General features: G+C 38.9%; 2 protein-coding genes across 9 annotated transcripts in view; both read right to left on the reverse strand.

Annotated features, from left to right (window-relative positions):
* SLC35A1 (solute carrier family 35 member A1) overlaps nt 1-11,106 on the reverse strand; it is a 57,922-nt gene extending 46,816 nt beyond the window's left edge. For 3 of the 4 annotated variants that reach the window (XR_003521311.1, XM_027601332.1, XM_027601330.1), the window contains exons 1-2: nt 10,878-11,097; nt 9,109-9,286 (exon numbers count right to left, since the gene is read on the reverse strand). Coding sequence is in view for 3 of the 4 variants with exons in the window: in XM_027601332.1 (XP_027457133.1) it covers nt 9,109-9,286; nt 10,878-10,980 (281 nt within the window). In the remaining variant the exon portion in view is untranslated. Of the gene's footprint in view, nt 1-9,108; nt 9,287-10,877 lie in introns of all 4 variants that reach the window. The other variant, XM_027601329.1, reaches the window with a different exon arrangement.
* Nucleotides 11,107-17,342: 6,236 nt separating this feature from the next.
* The window catches only part of CFAP206 (cilia and flagella associated protein 206), a 31,037-nt gene continuing 24,417 nt past the window's right edge, over nt 17,343-23,962 (reverse strand). For 3 of the 5 annotated variants that reach the window (XM_027602799.1, XM_027602798.1, XM_027602800.1), the window contains 2 exons: nt 21,576-21,716; nt 17,392-17,855 (listed from right to left, as the gene is read on the reverse strand). In XM_027602799.1, the coding sequence (XP_027458600.1) occupies nt 17,625-17,855; nt 21,576-21,716 (372 nt within the window). In that variant the 3' untranslated portion in view covers nt 17,392-17,624. Of the gene's footprint in view, nt 17,856-21,575; nt 21,717-23,962 lie in introns of all 5 variants that reach the window. The other 2 variants (XM_027602795.1, XM_027602797.1) reach the window with 1 other exon arrangement.

Below are 23,962 nucleotides of genomic sequence, written 5' to 3' on the forward strand. Positions count from 1 at the left end.
ATGTACAAATACTGAATTTGTTAGTAGGTTTTTCACAGCTGTATGTTCGAAACTCTGAATCTACTTATGTACTCGAAGACTAAGCAAATATATAAATATCTTAAGGATAATGGAAGCTAGACTTAACACCATTAGAGAAGGGAGCAAATATGGAAAGGAAAGTTTAAAATAAACTGTGGTTGGGGCGCCTGGGTGGCTCAGTTGGTTAAGCGACTGCCTTCGGCTCAGGTCATGATCCCAGGGTCCTGGGATCGAGGCCCGCATCGGGCTCCCTGCTCGGCGGGGAGTCTGCTTCTCCCTCTCCCACTTCCCCTGCTTGTGTTCCCTCTCTCACTGTCTCTCCCTCTCTCTGTCAATTAAATAAATAAAACCTTTAAAAAAAAAATAAAAAAATAAAATAAACTGTGGTTATTAGATCAGAATCATACGTATCAAATATATAACTCATGTTAATCACCCATATACATACAGAAGTACAGAAATAGATAGGTGTATACGTACACATGTACATAGATTTCCTGCCTCTGCTGAAAGGGCCAAGCAGCAATGATACCCCAGAAGCAATAGGCACACCTAGTATCTAGATCATGGTTTCTAAATACCACTCTCCAAAAAAAAAAGGACCAAGGCTTTTGGAGAAATGTATGATTTCAGGATTGGGGCAGGTAAAGTATAAGATAAGCCTTAAACATCTTCCTATGCTAAATAAACTGCTCAAAGAGGGAGGGAGGGAGGAAGGAAACAGGGAAGAAGCTTGAAGAAGATCCCACTGCCCTAATCTGGGATAATTTTAGCATCAGAATGAATAATGATAATGATTTCCAGCCCATACAATGAATCCATGAATCTATGCAGTGTGTGAGGAGAGACAGAGAAAGAAAGGAAACGCTTCTTAGAGTAGAAGGCCACCTAATAAAGGTACAAGGAGTGATGGAATTAAGAAGTTACCATTTGGCAACATCAATGGGTAATAAACTTAGTAAGTGAAAGTGATAGGAGAAACAGTATTTACTTAGCCACGAAGTATCTCTCCATAAGATATTAATTACAAAGAGAAAATTGGTAAGTTTATGTGGAGAAAGCTAGAAGGCACTATCTTAATCCAATCAAAATTAAATTACCAGTGATAGGACAGATATTGCATGCCTGATGATATACTGCACTGAGGAAAATCATTTCTGTGATATTTCGGACCACAAAAACAAAAAATACAACTAAATTTAATCATAAAAAGCTTTCAATAAACATAAATTGGGGGACATACGGACTATGCTCTTCAACAATGTCAAAGACATGAAAAAAAAAGATGGAAGAACTGTCCCAAATTAAAGGAAGCTAGAGATATAACAACTAAATGTAATTATTTTACCATTAAAGGACATTAGGGCAATTGGCAAAATTATCTAAGGTCTGCCAATTAAATAATAGTATTGTGTAAATACTGATGTCTCGATTTTGGTATTTTATGATTAGGTAACAGAATGTCTTGTTTTCAGGAAATATGCACTAAAGAATCTAGGGACAAAGGGGCATCTTATGTAAAACTTCCTTTCAAATAGTTCAGGAAAAAATGCAAAACTATGTGCAGAGAAAGAATATAAAATATGCATGGGCAAAATGTTGGCATTCAGAAATAAAAAAATAAGAGAAAAAGCAAAAAATAAAACTGAAAATTACTGAAATGTCTAACAATGCTACTACACTCTTTGTCCTAGCTAATCAAAACTACTCAATCATTTCACTGTTCTGAAAGACTCATAATCTGAAAACTAGAGATCAGGGAACATCTAAATCCTATCACTGCCAATCACTGTTAGGTATCTTCAGCAAATACATCTTCCCTCAGCCTAAGATTTCTCATCACAGAAGATGAAATTATAGCTACAACTAAAATAGAGGTACAAGAATGAAATGAAAATTGGCTGTATTTACCTGCATGTTTCCCTCCATCTGAAGGGAGACAGGAAAGAATGTTTCCTTAACACCATCACTCTGGCGGCCTGTCTGAATAGCAACAATCCTGAAAGTCTGAATGCAGCAAATTTAGTTGCTGCACTCTTAAAAGATGTTTGGCCTTTTACATAACACATTTTGACAGTGATTAACAGATTGTATTCTACAGTGTAGTTTCTTGCTTTCTAAAGAAGTTAGATATCTGCTCATTAGGTCTCAAAAATTCATTTTCATAATAGTGCCAAAAAGAAGCATTATTCTTTGGTTTTCCTAAGCGGTTTTAACTTACAACATTATATATTACAGCAGAAGTATTTTCCGCATTTAATGCCCAATTTTCTTGGAGACCACACCAAGGCATGCATTTCTCTGCCTTCTGCTCCCTTACCACCATCTGAAAGATGTTTTTACTTTTTTTCTGAAGAAATGTAAATGAAATCCATAGTTGTTGTTGCCCCAATATATACTGCACTCCTCACCAAAGCAAGTCTATGTTTCCTTTAAAAAGTTAAATATCCTAAACACATCACACAGAAGTTTCAAGTGAATTTCACTTATAATTTATTTTTTTTTACTATATATAAATAGGGCAAAGAAAAGATTTGAGATTAAAATTAAGCTGCTGCCTTCCAGTGTTTCAGCAAGCCAGCCATACCCTTCAGACTACAAAGGTTTTTACCATACTAACAATACCCATGCTTCAGGGAATGCAACCCCACTACTCCTACCCCCAGGAAAGGGAAAAAGGAAGAGAAAGAACCAAAGAGAATGGGGTCTCTGCCATCTGACCTGGATTGCCAACATGACTTCTATCCAAGTAGGATTCTCTAGGTACAGAAACTCCCCACCACCTCAAATCCTGAGAGACTGCCCATTCATTTAAAACATGAGTCTGGAACCTTGCTGATCCATTTGGTCAGGTCAAATTTATTAGACCAGAATATGTTAATTAGGCCCTTTCCAGTCTCAAAGTTTCTGACACAAGAGAGGAGTGCCTAGACTTGAGATCTCCAAAGCTCACCAGGAACCATCCCCAGAGCTACAATTGCCTCTGCTTAAATTCTTAGGACCTAAATATTCTAATTTACCTAATTTGGGCACTTGGTTGAAGTTATGCTTACCTTCGTCTGCTTAATTTAACTCTTACAAAATTGTAGGACACTGCTTCAGACCAGACTGACTCTTGATTTTTTTAAATAAGCTTTCCGTTTGTCTAAACATATTGCACCTATTATTGTATGTTCCTCTTTATGTAGGTTCTGTGGTTTCTGGTTATATTGTCCAGAAAATAGGAATCTTTAAGGTATATGGCATTAAAGCGCATTGAAAATGAGAATACTTTTATGAGACTACTCTCTTCTGACAATCTCTTCTAATCCCATGAAATTAAATACTTTATGTGATAAGGACATCCATATTTATTTCTCCAGCCCAGACCTCTCTTCTGTGTTCCAGATGCATCTACACAACTGCCTTTTCTCCATAGCCCACTTGGATGTCTCAGAGGCACTAAAAACTTTGTATTGTACCTACCCAAAATTAAATTATTGATATCCCCTTCCCTAAAATCTGCTTTTATTCCTCAGAAAAAAAAATAACTCTATTTACCCAGTTTTTTAATATTAAGAAACATAGATATGATTCTTAACACCTCTCTTCCCTCGCCTACTGTAGTTGATCCTCATTACTCGTGGGTTCTGTATGTGCGAATCTGCCTATTTGCTAAAGTGTATTTGCAACCCCAAAATCAATACAATCATAGGCAGACATGCACAGAGAGGTCAAAAATTTGAGTTGCCTAATATACACATTCCCAGTTGAGGTCACAAAAGGCAATGCTCTGCCTTCTTGTTTCAGTTCTTATACTGTAAGCAAACGTAGTCTATTTAGTGCCACGTTTTCCACATTTGGGGGCTTTCTGGTGGTGATTCTGCTGTTTAAAATGGCCCCCAAACATACTGTCCAAATCCAAGACAGCTGTAATGTGCCTTAAGGAGAAAATACATGTTAGATAAGATTTCGTTAGGCATGACTTATAGTGCTATTGGCTGTGGTTCAATGCTAAACGAATCAACATATATGAAATAGGGTGTCTTTAAACAGAAACACACATAAAACAAGGTTATATACTGATCAGTTGATGAAAATATTGTGACCAGAGGCTCACAGGAACCTAACACTGTTTTTCCCCTAGGAGCACTAGATCAATATTCACTAAATCAGCGTGCATGGTGACCTCATAGAACATAACTACTGTGAAAAATACAAATCGACTGTGTACCCAACCCCATCACCAACATCTACAGATTCTCCTTCCAGAACATAACTCAGATCCATTAGCTTCTCTTCATCCTGTGTTGTTATAGTAGGCCATTATGCCTGGCCTCTAATAAGCTTCCTTACTTCCAACTCTTGGCACCCTTCTAATCCATTTTCCTCAAAGATCAATGTGACTCTTAAAGCAAAATGGATTGCCATGGTTAGTCCCTGAATTAAACCATTCAATTATTTCCAAATGCACTTAAATCCAAAATTCTTCACAGGGCCATGGACTTATTCTTGATACCTTGCAGACCTCTCCTGCTTCATCTTAGCACCACTCCCTTCTCACAACACTGCAGACATACTGATTTGCTGCTGTTGTTACTTAAGAGTCAAGAATTTTTCTGCTTCGGGGACTTCAAACACACTGTTCTCTCTGCCTTCTCTGAGCTCTTTTCCTACACAACTTCCACTCAATCTTCAGGTCTAGGTTTAAATGTAACTTTCTCAGAGAGAGAGCTTCCAACCCAAATGGAGACCCTCTACTTATTTACAGCATCCTCTACTTATCCTTCTTAACACCGCAAATTTGTTACTCATTTGCTTAGTGTCTGGTTCTCCACTAGACTATCAGCTCCACTGGGACAGAACTATGCCTTTGTAGTCTGCAACTATACTTCTTACATCTGAAACAGTGTTGAGCACAGAACTGGGGTTTGATAAATGAATGAACCTGACTGTCCCATTACATCAATATATTGAAATAGACATAAGCACGACTGTGTTTAAAATATTTGGAGGAAGGGAAACAGATTATTTGGATGTGGCAGTGATGTGTTTCTCTGTAAGTGAACCTTAATTATGAAAAAGACATTAAGAATTTCAAGAACTGGGACACCTGGGTGGCTCAGTCATTAAGCATCTGCCTTCGGCTCAGGTCATGATCCCAGAATCCTGGGATCGAGCCCCGCATCGGGCTCCCTGCTCAGTGGGGAGCCTGCTTCTCCCTCTCCCACTCCCCCTGCTTGTGTTCCCTCTCTGGCTGTGTTTCTCGCTGACAAATAAATAAAATCTTTAAAAAAAAAAAAAAAAGAATTTCAAGAACTTTCCTGAGTCTCTGCCCCCATCTCTACATAGAATAAAATATGTACTTCTTTAACAATCAGCCAAGACTAAACATATTACTGAGCAAAGAGCATTATTGTAGAGACCATACTAAATAAACAAACAGCCAAACTGGTCTATGAGGTTAGGCTCTGCATAGTTCAGATAAAATTGAAGTTCTGAAATAATATTTATGTCAACTCTATAAAATTATTGCACTTTATCACAAGGTAAAGAGTGGGAAGAAGGGAAGAAGCCTGTACTTTCTTTAATAATTTTTTTTTCCCATTTAAATAGTAGTTCCGGGTTTTTTTCCTCTTCCTGTCCTCCAAAATTTTCTAATCAGAATTTGGTTAACATGTTGTCTAATTTTTACATTAACTTTATTTTCACAGTATGGGAAAATTTTATTTTATCATCAGGATCTAATTTTTTCTTTTTCTTCTCTGAAGAGAATTTTTTTAAGGTACAAACTTTTAGTTACTTCTAATGTAATTTTCACATTCTCCCATAATGTCCTGAAATTGTTAACCTCTCTGAAATGATAAAGTATTGCTTCTACTTTGAAAACAAAATCTAAACTCTTACCACAAATACTTTCTGATATTTTAAGTTTCTCCATCACAGTAAAATAAAGCAGTAATATCCAACTTGTGTTTTTGACACACTACTAACATCCTATTTGCCTTTGACGCACTTTTTTTAAGTTGTCAGTTTTATTAGGTATACAAAGAAATGACAGCATGGAGAGTATCTAGAAAATCTTTTACTTCTTTGCAAACCTCACACAATTAAATCAAAAGGACAAATAAAAAGTTATTGGGTCTTTCACTTGTGCAACTCTTAACTGTTCATTTCTAGTAGCCCAGAGTCTGGCCATGTATTTTATTCATCTTTTCCATATTCCAAACTGGAAACAGTTACTAACAGCTTATTAATATAAGCTGGTTGTCCCTTCAAGATCTAGAACCAACTTTCAACATTTTCACGGGGTATCTTTCCCAAATAGCCGTGTTTAGTTTCATTATCAAGTGTCTCATCACATATGGCTAAAGAAGCAATTGCCATGTCCTTTCATTTCATTTTGTAAGTATCAATCTCTGACTTCCTAGGTTGAAATAATTCTCCTTTATCTTTCACTTTTTTCCCATTCTAAGAAATGAGCATTCTAAGTAAATTCTTTGTTCCAAGAAATAAAATATTTTCTTTATGAAGCACAGGTATTTATTTTCTGCCAATGTGTTTTGAATAAGCATATGAAAATTTACCAACACATTCTCCATAAAAATTATATTCACTTTAAAATCCAATAATTTCAAATGTATCTAATTTCATGTTTTGTAAATTTTTTGCCAATGCTTTTTCCACACAGAAACTTTGTGTGCTTTAAATGATTCTTCTTGACCGCCAAATTCTTGTTAGTCATATAATGTCAAATGCCAACTACCAAAACTATGTATGTCATAATTCTTTACTTTTCTTGGTTGTCTCTGGTCTTGTGTACTCTGCAGGTACAGGTTCATAAAAGAGCCTCTCTTGTAAACCTTTACATTATGCTGGTGACAGACACAGCAACTAATTATTGATGATGATGATGATGTTGATCAAGTACAGTATTTGGTTTTCCACACTGCTGTCATTTCAGCACCATTATTTGACTTGGCTGGTGAATTCTTAGAAATTTTTGTGCTTTTATTTTTATGTAATTTCCAAAAAGGTTTCCACAAAATAAACTACAACTGACCATACCCATAACATTGAATAACTGAAGAAAAAGAAATACTACACACCAAGCTTTGCAAGGCTGGAAAAGCATCAAAGTAAAACAAAGTCTATACAGGTGGATTGGCAGAACACAGCTCAATGGCTGAGTTACACCAAAGGCCTCACTGCTTTATTTTTGCACATTGGTTCTTAAAAATTCCTAACAGTTACCAAACAACTGAATCATGATTTGACCTTACAGTTTAAAAATGGCTGCTGTCATGCCTGACAGTCCTATTTCATTCCTGAGTCACAATTTTTTCTCCCCATGGAATTTGGAGGAAAAAAAGAAGAGATGGGTTCCCTTATCCCTCTTCTTCCAATATCCCTATGTTTGTCATAAAAGAAGCCAAGCCTTAAGATTTTATTAAACTCTTACGTTGTTATGTAGAAGTTGTTTTAGAGTTTTAAACAGAGATTTTTGCCTTTGGAACACTGCCTTTTAAAGGTACAATAAGACCTCTCAATTATCTGACGTTATCCAGAATGAAGAGTCCCCTAAGCAAAGTCAAATCTCCATAAAAAGGAATCTTGTTAAGAAACTGTGAAAGATCTGAAATTTTACCCTACTTGCAACCTAACAAGTTAAGCTGCCACAGTATCTCAGCCCAAAAGATAATTTTTTTTTAAGATTTTATTTATTTGAGAACATGTGAGCACCAGGGGAGAGGGACAGTCTGAGAGGGAAAAGCAAACTCCCCGCTGAGAGATCCTGACCTGAGCAGAAGGCAGATGCTTAAATGACTGAACCACCCAAGTGCGTGACAAATATATTAAAGCTTGCCACCATGTGGCCTCAAGTTATTTTTGTTCTTTTCTCCCTCCCCAAACCACTTTGAGTATTTTTTCACATGATTATTTGTCATCATGCGTGTATTTACTGGTTTATTTTCTCTCTCTTCCTCTAAGCCGAAGCTCCAAGCAAGGAGAAACCATATCTATTTCATTCATACTTGTATATTCAACACTTTTTAAGAAACCATAACACAGAAATCAATAAATATTTGTTAAATGAAATTTAAAAGTGTTTATATGAACTTTGTTTCTACCTAAAAGCTTACACACATGCTATTCCTCACTGGTGCCCCACTCTCACTAACTCACATCTCTCACCTGCCATATGACCCAAAAGGGTCCGCATCTCATCAATTTTTCCCCAATGCAATTTCCTACCAGATTTTATTTAATTCTCACAACCCTATATTATTTTCTGCAATTAAAATATAAAGAAACTAAAACTTAGAAAGGTTAAGAGATGTGTACAAAGTCAGAATCTCACTGCATCAAGTTTTAAAATTATGTCTGTGTCACTCCAAAGCCCCTATTCCTAAGCCTCTCTTATACTGCAACCTTAGCTAAAATGACTCTCATACGATGTTACCAATTCAAAGCCCAGTGCTGCCACATGTTTATAAAACTGTAACACTGAGGAACCTCCAGTGCTGTCCAGGTAAAACAAGAGTACAGTACTTATCTAAAAAATGTCTACAGATTAAGTTAGATGATTTATATGAAAAGCACTTAGCACTTAACACACAAAACACACAAGAAACATTAATTATTATCATATATGCCTCTAAACAGAAGTCATTCTTTTCTGTGAGGGTTAAATGGTAAATAGTTTAGGCGTCATGAGTCACACAGTCTCTGCTGCAACAAAGAGAGGCAGCAAACAGGGTTTGGTCCCCAGGTCATAATTTGCCAACCCCTCGTTTAGAGCAGGGTTCTTCAACCTCAGCACTACTGTTACGTGGGGCTGGATGATTCTCTGCTGAGGAGGGCTGTTCTGCGCGTTGTAGAAAGTTCAGCAGCATCCTCAGCCTCCACCCAGCAGATGCCAGTAGCATCAGCCAAGTGGACACAACCAAAAAAGATCTCCTGTGGAACAAAACTGCCCCAAGTTGAGAAACACAGCTCTAGAGTGATCAAACATATGAAGACATAGCTTGAATTCTCTAATAAAGAAAATACCTTAACTAAGTGGAAAATTAACAATTTAACACACTAAAAAGTATTTATACTCACTTAGCTAAAATTCCCACACTTAGCAATAACTTTATAACTTCTGTGACACACACGGCTGTGGTTGAAAAGTAGAGTTCTCTGTCTGATGTCCTTGTGTATCTTAAAGCTATGGTGTAAGCTGCGGCCACCAGGGTCATCACTGCCAAGCAATATAACTTGAATAATAAACTGACATTTTCTGGAAAATATGTACAACAAAGATATTACTTAGTAGACAGCATTATGTTTATAGAAGTTAATCAATGTTATACCTCAAAATGCTTCCTAATTTCAAACACAAAATACTTTTTAAAACCCATTATATTTGAAAATTGCAAAACAAAACTTTCCAAATACATGAACACACACATACATACACAAAACACAGCTGATTTTAAATGTCAACCAGTGAAGCAAAGATTTGGTTCCTGAAGAATGCCTCAACTGCAAGATTATGTGGCATACTGACACTAGTTTGGGATATAATCAATTACGTATTTAATATATCTTTATAATATAATGTTAGTATCATACGTTTATAGTGGGCATATAAGACTTATGGCAAAGGCACAACAAGTATTTACTGACAATAAGCCTAAGTCTGTAAATTATTGCAACTACTTCAGATGATTTGAGTTCTGTAATTTTGAAGTTCTGCTCATCATTAATCTTGCTGTCCCCATCCTATGTTAGTTATCAAAACAATTCTATTTTTCCCCCTTATTTCCTGTGTTGCTACAAAAAGACTCTTAAGGTTGGACTTGAAATAGGAGAATGCCTAAGCGCATGATACGCAACCACAGACAATGCCCCTGGGCAGGGCTTTATGATAAACATGGGTTCCCCAACCAGGAAAATAACTTGGCACCCAGCAGAAAGATATCCTTCAAATATTTTTTTAACATTTATTCAGAGGTGAAACCAAATGCCCTGTGGGAGAAGGGTGGAGAAGGAATCCGGATGTCGCTCAACCTATCCTAGCTACAGCTCTGAGGTCCAAAAATTTCAGCTCTGTTCCTAACTTACATACCCCACTCAGCAAAACAATGTGCTTCGGGGTTAATGAGAATCACTCTCATGAAATGGCAATTAGTCATCAAATATTATTACTCTAATGTGCCATCCCTGGGGGGAAAGCGGTGAATCTCGCCCTCCACCCAAAATATCAAAGTGTTCCTTCTAACCACATACAATATTCTCCAGGGAAGGAACTCTGTTAACGACTGCTTTCTCCATCTCGTTACGGTTTCTGCGCTGTTTTAATGCCCCAGTGATGTTTTCTGTGACTGTTACAGGGACCAGCCGCTACTTGGGCTCCGCGCCCGGAGCATGCCCTTAAGCCTCTGAGCATCCGTAGGGCAGAAGGCGCCGAAGAGACCGCAGCCACGACGACCCCGGCCGGAATGGAGCACAGTCCTGCCTCCCGCCGGGTGATGCGGGTCCCGCCCGGGAGCTGCGCTCTGACCCCTCTCCAGCTCCGCCGCAGGCTGGGCCTGTCTGAATTTGGTTTCCACCCACTCACTGCAACCTCGTCGGGGCAGGCGCGGTCTGGGGCTGCCAAGCGGCCCCGAGCGAAGTCCGCCAGGGGGAAGACAGCCACAGGAGGCTGACTGCCCCGCGCCGCCTAGACAGGCGGAGGCACAGGCTCACGCCACAGAGCGGCTCCAAACAAACTCCCGATGCCCGACGCCTCGGCCTGGCCCCGGAGACCCGCGGGCGCGGGCAGGAGCTGACGCTCGCGCGCCACCGCCCCCCGTGGACTCCCCAGTCCCGGCGGCCCCCGGCCTCACCTCTTGGGGCAGCCATGGTTCCCCGACAGCCCCGCGCGGAACTGACGCACGCCCCCTCCGCGCGCCGTCCTCGGGACACCCGAGACCGCCTCCTTGTGGTCATAGAGACGAAAATCACTCGGCCTAGAGCGCCTCGCCCGCCGACCGTCCGCCGACTTCCTGCCTAGCCTGGCACCAAGATTAGGCTCAGCAATCCGAGCTACCCCCGAAAATGGGAAGACCCGGATGGAGGAGAGGCCTTTACGGCCGAGTCCTTGCTGACAAGTGCGTAAAAGTCGAGTCGAAGGCGTCATTCTGTAAACTACATCTCCCGGCCGGCTAAGGAAGCCGGGTCAAGGGAGCAGAGCGTTGCCTTCTGGGAATTGTAGTCCTCACCAAGGTGATTTCGTAGCAAATAGGACTTAAGACTTGGTGATTTATGCCTGTCAGAGCTGTTGTAGAAACCCCCAGAACCCGCAAAGTAACAGAAACTACTTTCGCCAACTTTTGTAACTTTCACTTTGCTCATTACCTTGCATTGTTACCGCTTACTTAAACTTAATATGATTTATATATTTTTCAGAAGTCTGTGGCTGTGTCCCTATTGTCAGCATTGTCATTGATTATTACTTGGCCAGATATTCTAACTACATGATCTTCTCACAACAAAAGGGCTTCAAAAATGTTAGACGTGTCAACAGGCATTTACTTCAATCGCTATAATCTTCACTTTCACTAGAGGATATTAATAAGCATAAGCGTTGCTAGAAACAATTCATTGGCAAAATGAAAGCTTTTCCAGATAACGCGGATTGGTTAAAATATAAAGGTATCTCAGCCCTTACGGGAACAGGATACAAGAATCTAAAATACCCAGAAGCCTACACCTCTTGTAGCACCATCTTTCCCTAAAATGACTTTTCAGAGGTTTGAGTGATTGTTATATGCCATTGTCTTATCACTAGATATACATATATGTAGATAAATCTAGTTTACTAACATTATTGGAAAAATTTGCATGCCTTATTAGCATCACATTACTATTAGAAGAAGCTTTGTAGAGTCGGACATTTGGAAGGCAGCTATGCTCACCACTATACCACCAACGCAGAGTCGGACATTTGATTAATCTCATTTTGGAACACTGTTGGACCTTCCCTCTACCGGGTTGTATATGTGCTCACTGGTGCTTCTCACCTCTTCCTGTAATTGGTACAGTTCCTTATTACATATGTTCCTATGTATACACTTAAACAAAAAATTCACACGTGTACTTGAAATTAACTTTAATAATGGAAAACATTCCATCATACATTCCTTCTTTTGTTTTACAACTACAGCTTTGTGCGGTTTAGCTCTTCCCATTTTGGAGTATCATTATGGTCTCAACTTAAATATAATTATTCTTCTTTTGATGCTCAAGTTATCCCAATATGGCCCTTGTAAACCTACTGTTTCTTTACATCTGCACAAGATTTTTGAAGCATTCTTTATTTCTGGCAACAAGAGGTTCCAGCCAATGTTGATACTTCCCTGTCCTAGGTCATGGAATCAGCTACACTTCAAGGAACTATGGTTCTTTCTGGTAGAGAATAGTATCTCTCTCTCTCTCTCTCTCTCTCTCTCTCTCTCTCTCTCTCTCACACACACACACACACACACACACACACTATAATTAGGGTGGTAGGTAAAATGCTGTTGAGCTGTTTTTTGTGACATTTCTGGTTCACATAACATATGCTACTGAACTCTACTTTTCTTAATAAATTTTAATTGTCCCAAAGCATTGGCATGAACCTTGGCTAGATTTTGATGCCTCTTGTCCTAACCTGTTCAGCCCAAGACCACTAGGGACAAACCTATATTTAGAGAAAGTCAGATATATTGATCCATTCCAGTGAGGGAAATCTCACACTACAGAAATTGTGTGGGATGTCTCTGGAAACAAAGAAAGAGTTATAAAATCTGGGAGATGGATGCACTTGGGTGAAATTTAAAGGAAGCAGTGTTTTGATTCGAATCAGGGCTGTTTATAAAGAAGTCAACATCAGATCTGGACTGAAGAATAGTCTCAGGATCCTGTTTTCTTGAAAACAACAAAGTTACCGGATGTGGACTGCTGTATTCAGGAGCCCCTGAAATGGAAGGCTTTGCTTCTAGACTGGAAATTGAGGCTGCTTCTTTGTGTCAAAGTGACTTAAATCCTCCAAGCAAAAGCAGGCCATTTCATTCCTGCTGATAACAATTTCAACAGCAAGGTTCCTAACCCCGTATGCTTTCAGAGAACAAAATGTTTCATTGAGTTAGAAAGTAGACACTCAGAAGAGGGGGTGGTTATTATACTTTACTGAGCATACCCTTCAGGTAAATATTATTTCCTGTTAACTTTCCAGCTGGTGTTTCTGTTTGTTATATCAGCCCAGTGAATGGCCAAGCAGATATTTACATTCTTTACATGTGAGCTAAATTTTACTTTCTCATTCTGAATTATCCTAAGTCTTGGAGGAAAACCTATTGACAATGTGCTGCTTTTGTGTATGCCTAGCCTTCTATCAACCGTGGTTATTGCGAGAAGCAGTCATCTTCAACATGTGAACCACAGGGTCATTTGCCTGTTAATGAGCTAAACTGACTGTGTCTCAAACAACTACTGCTATATCGCCATCTGAAACCCTAATGATATTCCTGATGGTCATTACCAAGCTGCAGTATTTGCCTTGAAATCCTGCTCACTTCTATCTCTGCTCAGGCATGACAGCTACCCTAGTGTCAATGAATTATACAAAAGGAAGCCCATTACTCTATCCACTGGTACTAAAGTAAAAGTGTAAGCTGTGCAGTAAGCAATACCAGAAGGCTTAAGGAAGTTATAGTCAAATTCAGGATACAGCTATATAATAGATTATTAAAAGTGGTGAAGTTTCAAGCATAGTAAATCATTAACCATAAAGAACATTTAGGCAAATGCAGACACCTAAACATAATTGTTTCCATGACAACTTAAGCATGTTTTTCTCATTCTGCTATTAAGAAAATTACATCCCAATTTGTTAGGTTAGTATTTTAAAACAATTCCTTCCTATGGTGTAATATTACTAAAGACAAGCTGAAAAGAATTGTTGCATTTTGTAATTGAGAGTTAAAAAATACAAGGAGACAACGTAAAATTCAGTGTCTAGACTTTAAGAGCAAAACATGAGTAACAATCATCAACATCTAAACATTTCTTATTGGAGCTTAACTCTCCCTTGCCTCTGCTTCGTTTTTTAGCTACCATAATCTCATTTTTCTTTTCCTACCAAGCAGTACTGATTTGTAGTCTGTACTTATTTCTATCATTTTCTGCCTACTGCAATCTTCTACTCAAGCCAACTCTGTACTCCATCGAACTTTTCTCATTTCTTATCCTCTTCTGTTTATTTATCAGACATTGACTGAAAGCCATAATGTGCCAAGCATTATTCGAGGCACTGACTGAGAGCTTGAAAACAGAAAGTAGGCAAAGTGAAGATGGGAGTGCAGTAGAATGAGACACCAAGACTCCCTCCTTTCTTGGTCAACATTAACAGAGCACTTACCATATAAATGCTTTGCATTGGTTAACTCATTTAATCCTCTTGACAACCCAATCAGTTAGGAACTATTAGTATCCTGATTTTCATGATGAAGAAACTGCAGCAGGAAAATATTAATAACACAGCTAGTAAGTAGTAGATCTTGACTTTACTTCTTTGACCACAGAGATTCCTTATGTCTTTGTCTACTCCTCTGACTGCTCCTTGGTCTCATTTTGTCTCTTTCTCCTCATTCCATCCCCATTCCCTTGGGGATGACCTCCCAAATTACCTTTGTCCAGTTCAAATTCCAGTCACCTCTGCTTTATTTTTATCTCTTAAAAACACAATTTCTCTAATACTGAACGTGTTCTCTTTTTTGATCAATCAGCTCCTCTTCCCAATTATCCTCGGTCTCCTAGCGTAGACACCCTGAAGTCATACTGTGATTTTTTCCTTCCTTTTCCTGAGATGTTCTATCCTGTTCATTAAATCTCACATTTGCCCTTCATGTCATCCATTACCACATACCCTAACTCTTGCAACACAGCTTCCTAGCCACCTCCCCAAACATAGCATCTCTCTCCCACAATCTTCTGTTGAAAAATCTGCAATGGTTTCCTAATGTCTGACCTCTGACAGGCAACATATTCCTCTGCCTGGCTTTCAACGTTCTCCAAAAGCTATACCAACATGACCTATCCAACTTTATTTCCCACCACTTCTCAAAAAATAATCTCCTTTTTCCTCTGTTCCATTCTCTCTTCTTTTCCAATGACTACTCTGCTGCTGAGCTTCTTATCAATTCCCACCTTGACTATTAAAACAATCACTTGACCAATAGCCCGCCTCCAGTTTGTTCTTTCATTTATTCCCTTTTTATTCATTCATTCATCTAACAACATACTATACAAATGCCAGGGGTATAAAAATGGCTAGAACACAGTTCAAATCTCAAGGAATTCACAATCTAACAGGGAGAATACAGAGGACCACATGTATACCTATTGACTTTAAGTACTCTACTAAGGGTCTAACTACAATCTAGTGAAAATCCAAAGGAAGAAGCAATTAATTCTCCCAAAGGTGATGGGGAAAACCTTTACTGAAAAGGTAAAACCTAATCAGTGTGAGGACAAACATAATCTCATGAGGGTGTCTGTGGAGTACATTCCAGGTGACAGTGAAAAGCAAGAGCAGAGGACTTTGGTATTAAAGACAATGACATATTTGAAGAGTTTGGTTCAACTTGCCTAATATGTATAGTGTAAGGAGATAGCAAGAGAGGAGCAGAAAATGAAACTGGAAGATAAATGGATATATTTTGAAGTCTTATATAATATGTGAAGGCATTTTCCCATTATCCCCTAGGTAATAGAAATGAGTCTTGGTAGGTGTTTAAGTGAAGGAAGTAAAAGTTGGGGGAAGAGGACAGGGTGACAATGATCAGATTTATATGTTAGAAACATTATGCCAATGAATCAGGTAATAGGACTAAGTCCTAAACAATAGCAGTGGTGACGAAAACAGAAAGACACAGACAATTCAAATCAATAGGGCTTGCTGACTTATTAAATGTAGGGGCTGTGAGGAAAAGGCAGTCAAAAGTTTTTAATGTCTACTACCGAGTAGATGGTGAGGCCTTTGACCACAGAAAGAAATACAGAGGGAGAAACAAGTCTGTCCAAGACAATGAGTTTGGCCTGCAACCTGCTGAAACGCGGGTGACCGTCTGACGTGGGGTCCAGCGTGTGGTTGGGAATCTTTAGAGAGCACTAGGGCTTGGGTGGATGGTCAAGATCCCAGCAGAGGACCATTTGGTCTAGCTCCCTTTATTCTGGCTCTATTGTACTTACCAGGCAACTTTCTGATATTAAATTGAGCTTTTCAAACTGGGTTTGGTATTTTTATTATTTGGAAATTTTACTTCCAGCCTTAACTTGATAACCCCAAATTATGGCTCACCAGCCATTCTTTTCTGTGTTTAGAAGTCTTGCAGAATCAAATGAGGGTTGATAGAACAGATAAAATAAAAAACCTGATGTTGTAAAGTTCAGTGTTAGCTCTCACCATCCCACCTCCTTCAAGGCCAGATCCTTGCCCCCCCCCGCCCCCCTGCCCCAGGCCTTGCCTCAACAGCCAGCCAACCTATCTTTAACATCATTTTTAAACTACAGCTATGAAAATCATAAACACTGAGAAGTAGGTCTGTTTGAAGTTTACCTTCATGATATATGTGGAAAATGGATTTTGAAACATATTCATATTAAAAATAACATTTAACCTACATAGAAAACAAATTATATAAACACCTTAATAAAAGTCACCAAGGCAGGAAAAAATACACTAAATATAAATGATCCCCTCGTCATTAAAGCACGTTTAACAGTCCCTCCACCTGGGAGTCTTTATTATCCAGGAGTTGGTATTAAAATTATGTAAGACAGTAATAAAATTATAGCTCTAAAATTCAGCTATCAGTAATTCACATGGGCCCTAAACACAACTGCCAATGGGGTCAGGCAAACAAGACAAGGCAGCAGGAACGGGCACCGGAAGTGCCTGGCCTATGAGAGAGCACAGCCGCTATTCACAGGAATGCCAGCCAAGTACTGCCAAATATTCTGATTTTTGTCAAGGGGCCAGAAATCCGGATTTTATGTAAAATTTCCAGATTTTTAAAATTCACGTGACCTCTGCGCTAATTATTCCAAATTAGCGAGGTCTTATTATACATCAGTTTCACCTATGTCAACATTTAATAGCTAATGAGGCTGAAAATACTGCCTAGACTTTAAAATTTTAATGTTTAAAAAAATAAAATAAAATTTTAATGTTTAACATTAAATATGATTTTAGAAATAAATAAGCTTCTATCTCAGTCACAATCTTATAAATATATTAATATCTAAAGAGCATCATAATTTCAGCCTTTAATGCTGCCAAACTTTTTCTGACAAATAAAAGCTGAGTGGACAGAGTTTTACTTTTCAATTTTAATAGAATGCAAAATGTGTTACAGAGAACAACTTTTAGTTTTTTGTAGCAGGTTGACAGCGAATATACATGAGAATCCAGAAAACATTCACACAACCGATGAATGTGCCAGACCCACAAAATTAACTAATTTTAAAGGATGCAAAGATACTTGTCAATATAATATTTGCCACTGCTCATAACTTGGTGAGCTCTACTTTAAAAATTCAGTCTCTAACTAGGTCTCATCAACAGCTCTAGTTAAGTTCACCTTGACCCCAGAGGTGACTTTACCCTGTCCCCCACGGAGACCAGCTATGTAAATCTGGGGCCTGGGCACTTGGCTGCTGCCTTCTCTCTTAGACTGCGTGCCAGCATCCTTGGGTGGGTACACCTGTGAACAATTTTCTCTTCTCATGTGACTGAGATCAGTTTGTACTGAGTGAGTAGCTTTCTGACGCAAATTGGCCTAAAAAGAAAGAGAATACACAGGAATTAACCCATCTCTAAAGAACAAATGATATCAGCCTAATCTTTTTTCTCAATCCACAAAGAAATTAGCCCTACAACATAGCATTTTTCTACAAAACATTAAAACATTAGAAAAACTAGAACATAATAAATATCCTTGGGCTAAGAAGTAGGAAAATACATAAAAGGTTGAAAACGGATCCAAAGAAAGAACATACAGATTTAAACTTAACAGTGAGCTCAATTATTTATTAATATAATCTTCTAATTCCTTCATTATTATACTTTGAGATTCAATACCACTTGGATTTTCCCACCATACTTGGTTTATTGTTTTAAAAGGCAAAAATTTAACATACTGTCTTTTTTAAATGGACTTCACCCAAGACTTTTAATATAAAAAGTTCTGATGTCTTCAGGTTATATTTTATAGTATTCTACATCTTGCTTGCTCTTTTTATGGATTACTAGTAAACATGAAGTTAAACAGATTACTCAGGCTGGGAAGCAAAGAGGAGTTTATAAAAAGGAGACTAGGATTTACTGAAGTGATGAGGAAGTCCAAGAAAAAAACTCAGAAGCATTAGAGCCTGAGTTAAAAAGTAGAGACCTGGAATGAGAGGAAACATTCCAGATTTTGAGACACTGTGGGTGAGTGAGAACTGAAACTACTTCCCCTACACTGAGTTTATGGTCTACATTAATATGACTTCGTTATTCCGTTGTCCTCATTAGCAGGATTTTACCATTCCAAGAGACCCCTGTGAAGACAAATATCTTCAGTGTTCACTACAGAACATCCTGAAAGACGCATCTTCAGTAGTAAGCATCAACAGAGATTAAGCCCTAACATTCTTTGCACCACTGCCCCATAAATCTTTACCCTCTACTCCCGTCAGTGCTGGGCTGCTCTTTCATGATCTTTACCCAATCCAGTTCAAGCCTTCCTCCTGTCCCCTGACCTGCCCTTGGCATTGTAAGACCTGCCTTCCACCGTACTTCGCATTCTCAATAAATTCTGACCTTGCTGCTCCCCCTCAAGACACTGCCAAAGCTCTGCTGAGGTGGTGGTTCCTCCTACAGCTTTAAGCAGTACACTCAGTTTTGTCCTATCAGCAGGTTGTACTGGTAATACATCGGGAGCTGGCATTCAACATGATGCAATTTCTAGAGGATAATTAGGTCTCCGGTGGGAATCAGAATGAAGTGGAGGTTGAGCAATGAGAAGAGGGGGTCAGTCGATATGCAGTGCAGCCCCACCGAATACCCCAATCTCTTTATATTTCCAGTCCAGACCTATGTTGGCACTTCTACCTCTCATATGCTATCCAGCCATCATTCCCCTCTTCTCCTTTGCATATTTATACCTCAGACCAAAAAAAAAATGTCATTTAGTCAACTTTTATTTCACTTCTGTTATACCACTTACCAAGAGGTACTGAAATATTTTTAGTGTATCAATGTCACTTCCTAGATGATTAGCTTCTAAAGAACAAAGTAGTGGTATCTATGTTACCTAGTATATATCCGATGGGCTCAAGTGAGTTTAATAGATAACAGAAAAGAACATGGGGAGGGAGTGGAGCTTCATGAATTACAGAAGAGTGACTGACGGGAATGGAACAAAAGGATCTGGAAGATGTACCAGGAAACTAATCCTTTCTCATCCCAGGAAATCAAGGGACTGAAAAGCTGCCACCAGAAAGGGTGTCTGCCACCAGAAAAATGTCAAGGTTGGTGAAAAGCCTATAAAACACTGAATATACAAATGGACAAAGGCTAGACCTTATATGAAAATAGAACTCTGACCCACAACATCTGTAGCCATAGTTATCAGCCCAGAACAGGCAGGACTTGGCCAGCTTCCCTTTTTTTTTTTTTCTGCCCCCACCTTTCAACTAAGGACCAACCAGAGAAAGCCAACGATGCCCACCAAACCAATCACGTAAGATCCCCCACTTTGAGTTAGCCCACCTCCATCTTCCCCATGTCAACAACCTCTAATCAGAGAACGCCCGAAACCTTCCCCTCTTTCACTATCAAGCTCTCCCACTTCTCCTGCCTGCTTTGGAGTTTCTGCCAACTGCAAGTGATGGTGGTTGACTCCCTCGCTATAGCCAACTTTGAATAAATAGCCTCTGTTCCCATTTGGGTAGCCTTTGTTTATTTCCATACCTGATTTCAGTTGAAGAGATGCACAAAATATACTAAGAAAAGGCTACAGATATAAAATAGTTTGTTTCCTTCATACTCTAAATACCTGTTGTTTAAAATGAGGAGGTACTGTAAAAAGAGTGAGTGGGAGGAATTCCACCGAGTCAGACACGGCTAAGAGTTTCAAAGCCATGCTTTAGGAGCAGGTGCCTCTTATGATTAAAGTAACTGAGAATCAGAAGGACAAGAGAGCTCAGTGCCTGTAGAGAAGATGTTGACAACAAGAGGGAACACTACCTGAGATATAACAGAGGTAATATTCTGCTCCTCAAAAAAAAAAAAAAATTCCAAAAAAGATAAGGGTATACGTTCAATAATTAGAGGAAGCTGAGAGTGCTTTAAATACTAGAACCTCATAGGGCGCCTGGGTGGCTCAGTTGGTTAAGCGACTGCCTTCGGCTCAGGTCATGATCCTGGAGTCCCAGGATCGAGTCCTGCATCTGGCTCCCTGCTCAGCAGGGAGTCTGCTTCTCCCTCTGACCCTCCCCCCTTCTCATGCTCTCTCTCTATCTCATTCTCTCTCTCAAATAAATAAATAAAATCTTTTAAAAAAATAAATACTAGAACCTCATAGATTAGCACAATAGATGGATCTAGAAAGAGAGAGCAAGCAACTACCATTGTTCTAGTTACTGGATGGTATAATTTGAGAATAGTTTCATCCTTCTGTACATGCTTAAAATTAGAAGACAATCTTACAAGGTAAAGCTGGCAAATTAATATGCAAAGAACTCTGTATGCAACTCATTAGTTTATATAAATAATTTAAATTACTAACTCTGTGAGTAACAATACATTAAAGTTCCCCAACCTAGGGGCGCCTGGGTGGCTCAGTCAAGTTAAGCAGCTGCCTTTAGCTCAGGTCATGATCCCGGGGTCCTGGGATAGAGCCCCACATCGGGCTCCCTGCTCAGCGAGAGCCTGCTTCTCCCTCTCCCTCAGCCTGCCGCTCTGCCTACTTGTGTGCTCTCTCTGTCTCTCTGTCAATAAATAAATAAAATCTTTAAAAAATAATAAAAATAAAGTTCCCCAACCTATACCTCTCGACCTTAGCGCCGTCTTCTTGGAAACCCCCTGACTAAGTGAGCCAAGTGGAGGAAGAAGTGATGTGGGGGCTGAAGCAAAAAAGATTAGGCAGAGGTTCAAGCAAACAGCTAGGTTGTACACCCATGGAAACCACAGGAGCAGACATAAGGAAAGCCAGAGGCGAGGGACGCTGGTACAAACTCTTGGACTGCATGCTGACTTTCGAGAACTTGATTCAATGGATCTAGAATGTCCATTGCCATCTGATCGCAACAACCACCTTTGAGAGACCCACCTTGCTCATACCAAAACTGTCCCTTTTGGTCCTATGCCCTGGACCTGTGACTTGAGGGACTAATTCTGTTTTCGTATGTGGCTGAATGTAACATATATACAATAAATCATCTCTTCTGCTGTCTTAACTAAAGAAAAAAAAATCCCCAACCTATAAATAATTTTAGAAAATATTGTTACAAACCAATTTTATGGCTTTTCTTCTTAATTCCCATTCATTCCACTCATATGATCTCACAATTGTTGGTGGTAATATGTGCGTATCCGTCTGTGTGCTACTTTCAGACTTTGTAATTGGTTTTATATGTTTGTCAACATCCTTCATCTAAAGAAATCAAGTTTTGTGATTAGTAATTATTAAAAAACTAAGCATTATTTAGGGATAACTAAAAATATTTAGCTAAACTAACAAAAAGATTAGAAAAACAAGAATTTTTGAACATGGAATATACTCATAAAGACAGCAGAGAAAATAAGCTTGTAGTTGTGAGCTAAATGAGATAACTTTCCTGGGCATTATGGCTTTCTTTGTACCTGACTTTGTGAACTTAATATGGGAGACATACTTTGGAAGAGGAAAACATAACATCACTCATTCCTAATTCAAATGCCCCTCTCACATTGGTAGCATAAGCAAATACTTTGTTGAAAACTGACAGAAGTTTAAAATAGCCATTAAATATTAAATATAAATCACATTTGTTTGAAGTATCAAAACATCTTTAGGATATATCTTTTTTTAATGATAGCTGATGATGGGATTTTTAAAGTTTATTTATTTATAATCTCTACACCCAATGTGGGGCTCGAACTCATGACCCAGAGAAGAGAGTCACATGCTCTACCAACTAAGCCAGCCAGGAGCCCCTAGGATATATCTTAAACCCAAACTATGCATACACAGCATATTATCCAAGGTGGTTTTTGTTTTAGTTGGATATTTTGATTTTCTGCTGTGTCACTCAGAAACTCACTATTAAAATATTAAATATTAACTCCAGGCTAAACAAGGTATGATTATGCGGTATATGAAATTGCTGGAGGGGGTAGTAGAGGTCTAAAGAACTCAGATCAGGGGCGCCTGGGTGGCTCAGTCGTTAAGCGTCTGCCTTCGGCTCAGGCCATGATCCCCGGGGCCTGGGATCGAGCCCCTCACTGGTCTCCCTGCTCCGCGGGAAGCCTGCCTCTCCCTCTCCCACTCCCGCTACTTGTGTTCCCTCTCTCGCTGTGTCTCTCTCTGTCAAATAAATAAATAAAATCTTTAAAAAAAGAACTCAGATCATAGTGAAGAGAAGGGAGAGAAGATTAGCTTCTTTTTTCTTCTATTCTAGTATAACTAACAGTGTTGTATTAGTTTCAGGTGTACAATACCGTGATTCAACAATTCTAAACATTACTCAGTGCTCCTCACGCTAAGTGTACTCTTGATCCCCTCACCTATTTCACCCATTCCCCCACCTACCTGTCCTCTGACAACCACCAGTTTGTTCTCTATATTTAAGAGTCTGTCCCTTCTTCTCTTTGTCCATTTGCTTTTGTCTCTTAAACTCCACACATGAATGAAATCATATGGTATTTGTCTTTCTCTGACTGACTTATTTCACTTAGCATTATATCCTCTTGAGCCAACCATGTTGTTGCAAATGGCAAGATTTCATTCTTTTTTATGGCTGAGTAATATTCCTAATATATATATATGCCATATCTCCTTTATCCATTCAAGATTAACTTACTCCAAGGGGCGCCTGGATGGCTTAGTTGGTTAAGCATCTGCCTTCAGCTTGGGTCATGATCTCAGGGTCCTGGGATCGAGTCCCGCATCCATCTCCCTGCTCATCGGGAAGTCTGCCTCTCCCTCCCCATCTGCCTTCAGCTCATGCTCTCTCTCTCACTCTCTTAAATAAAATCTTTTTTAAAAAAATAAGATCTTTAAAAAAAAAAAAACTTCTTACTCCAAATCAAGCAATAGATAATCACTGATTGCCCTACCATTTAACATAAGATATCATTTTTGTCTTCAAAACTATGTTATGATATAGTTGGATAGATAAAACATGCTGCAAGATGATTAGCAATATTATACAATTCAAGTAAATGACTAGTAAATAATTATAAGAACCACAGCTTTGAAATATGAAGGTCACTGAAGAAGAGCTGGGAATTAAATATACAGAAAGGGAAAAACAAGAACAAATAAATGGGGGGAAATTGTTCTTTAATGGAAAACTACGCATTATCTACATATAGCACACCTTTCTGATGATCTGATTCTAGCCTTTCACTGTCTTTGAGGTATCTTACAACTCCGTAAGTTATATTAAGTGGCAGCAAGGCCAAAAAATTCTTGTCTATAGACAGGCAAATTCATAATGCCTTCAAGGTTTTTTATGGAACTTGACAATGTAATTCTCTAATTTATAACAGAAAGTCAAGAGTCAAGCATAGCCAAGTTTCTTTAGAGAGGAAAGGGTGGGAGAACTTAGTCTATAGGCATCAAAACTTATTATAAGGCTCTAGTAAGATGAATAGAGAGCCTAAAAATTAAGCCTGTGCATAGAAGACACTGTAGAT

This window comes from Zalophus californianus, chromosome 7 (genome assembly GCF_009762305.2).
Source record: "Zalophus californianus isolate mZalCal1 chromosome 7, mZalCal1.pri.v2, whole genome shotgun sequence".
Taxonomy (NCBI): domain Eukaryota; kingdom Metazoa; phylum Chordata; class Mammalia; order Carnivora; family Otariidae; genus Zalophus; species Zalophus californianus.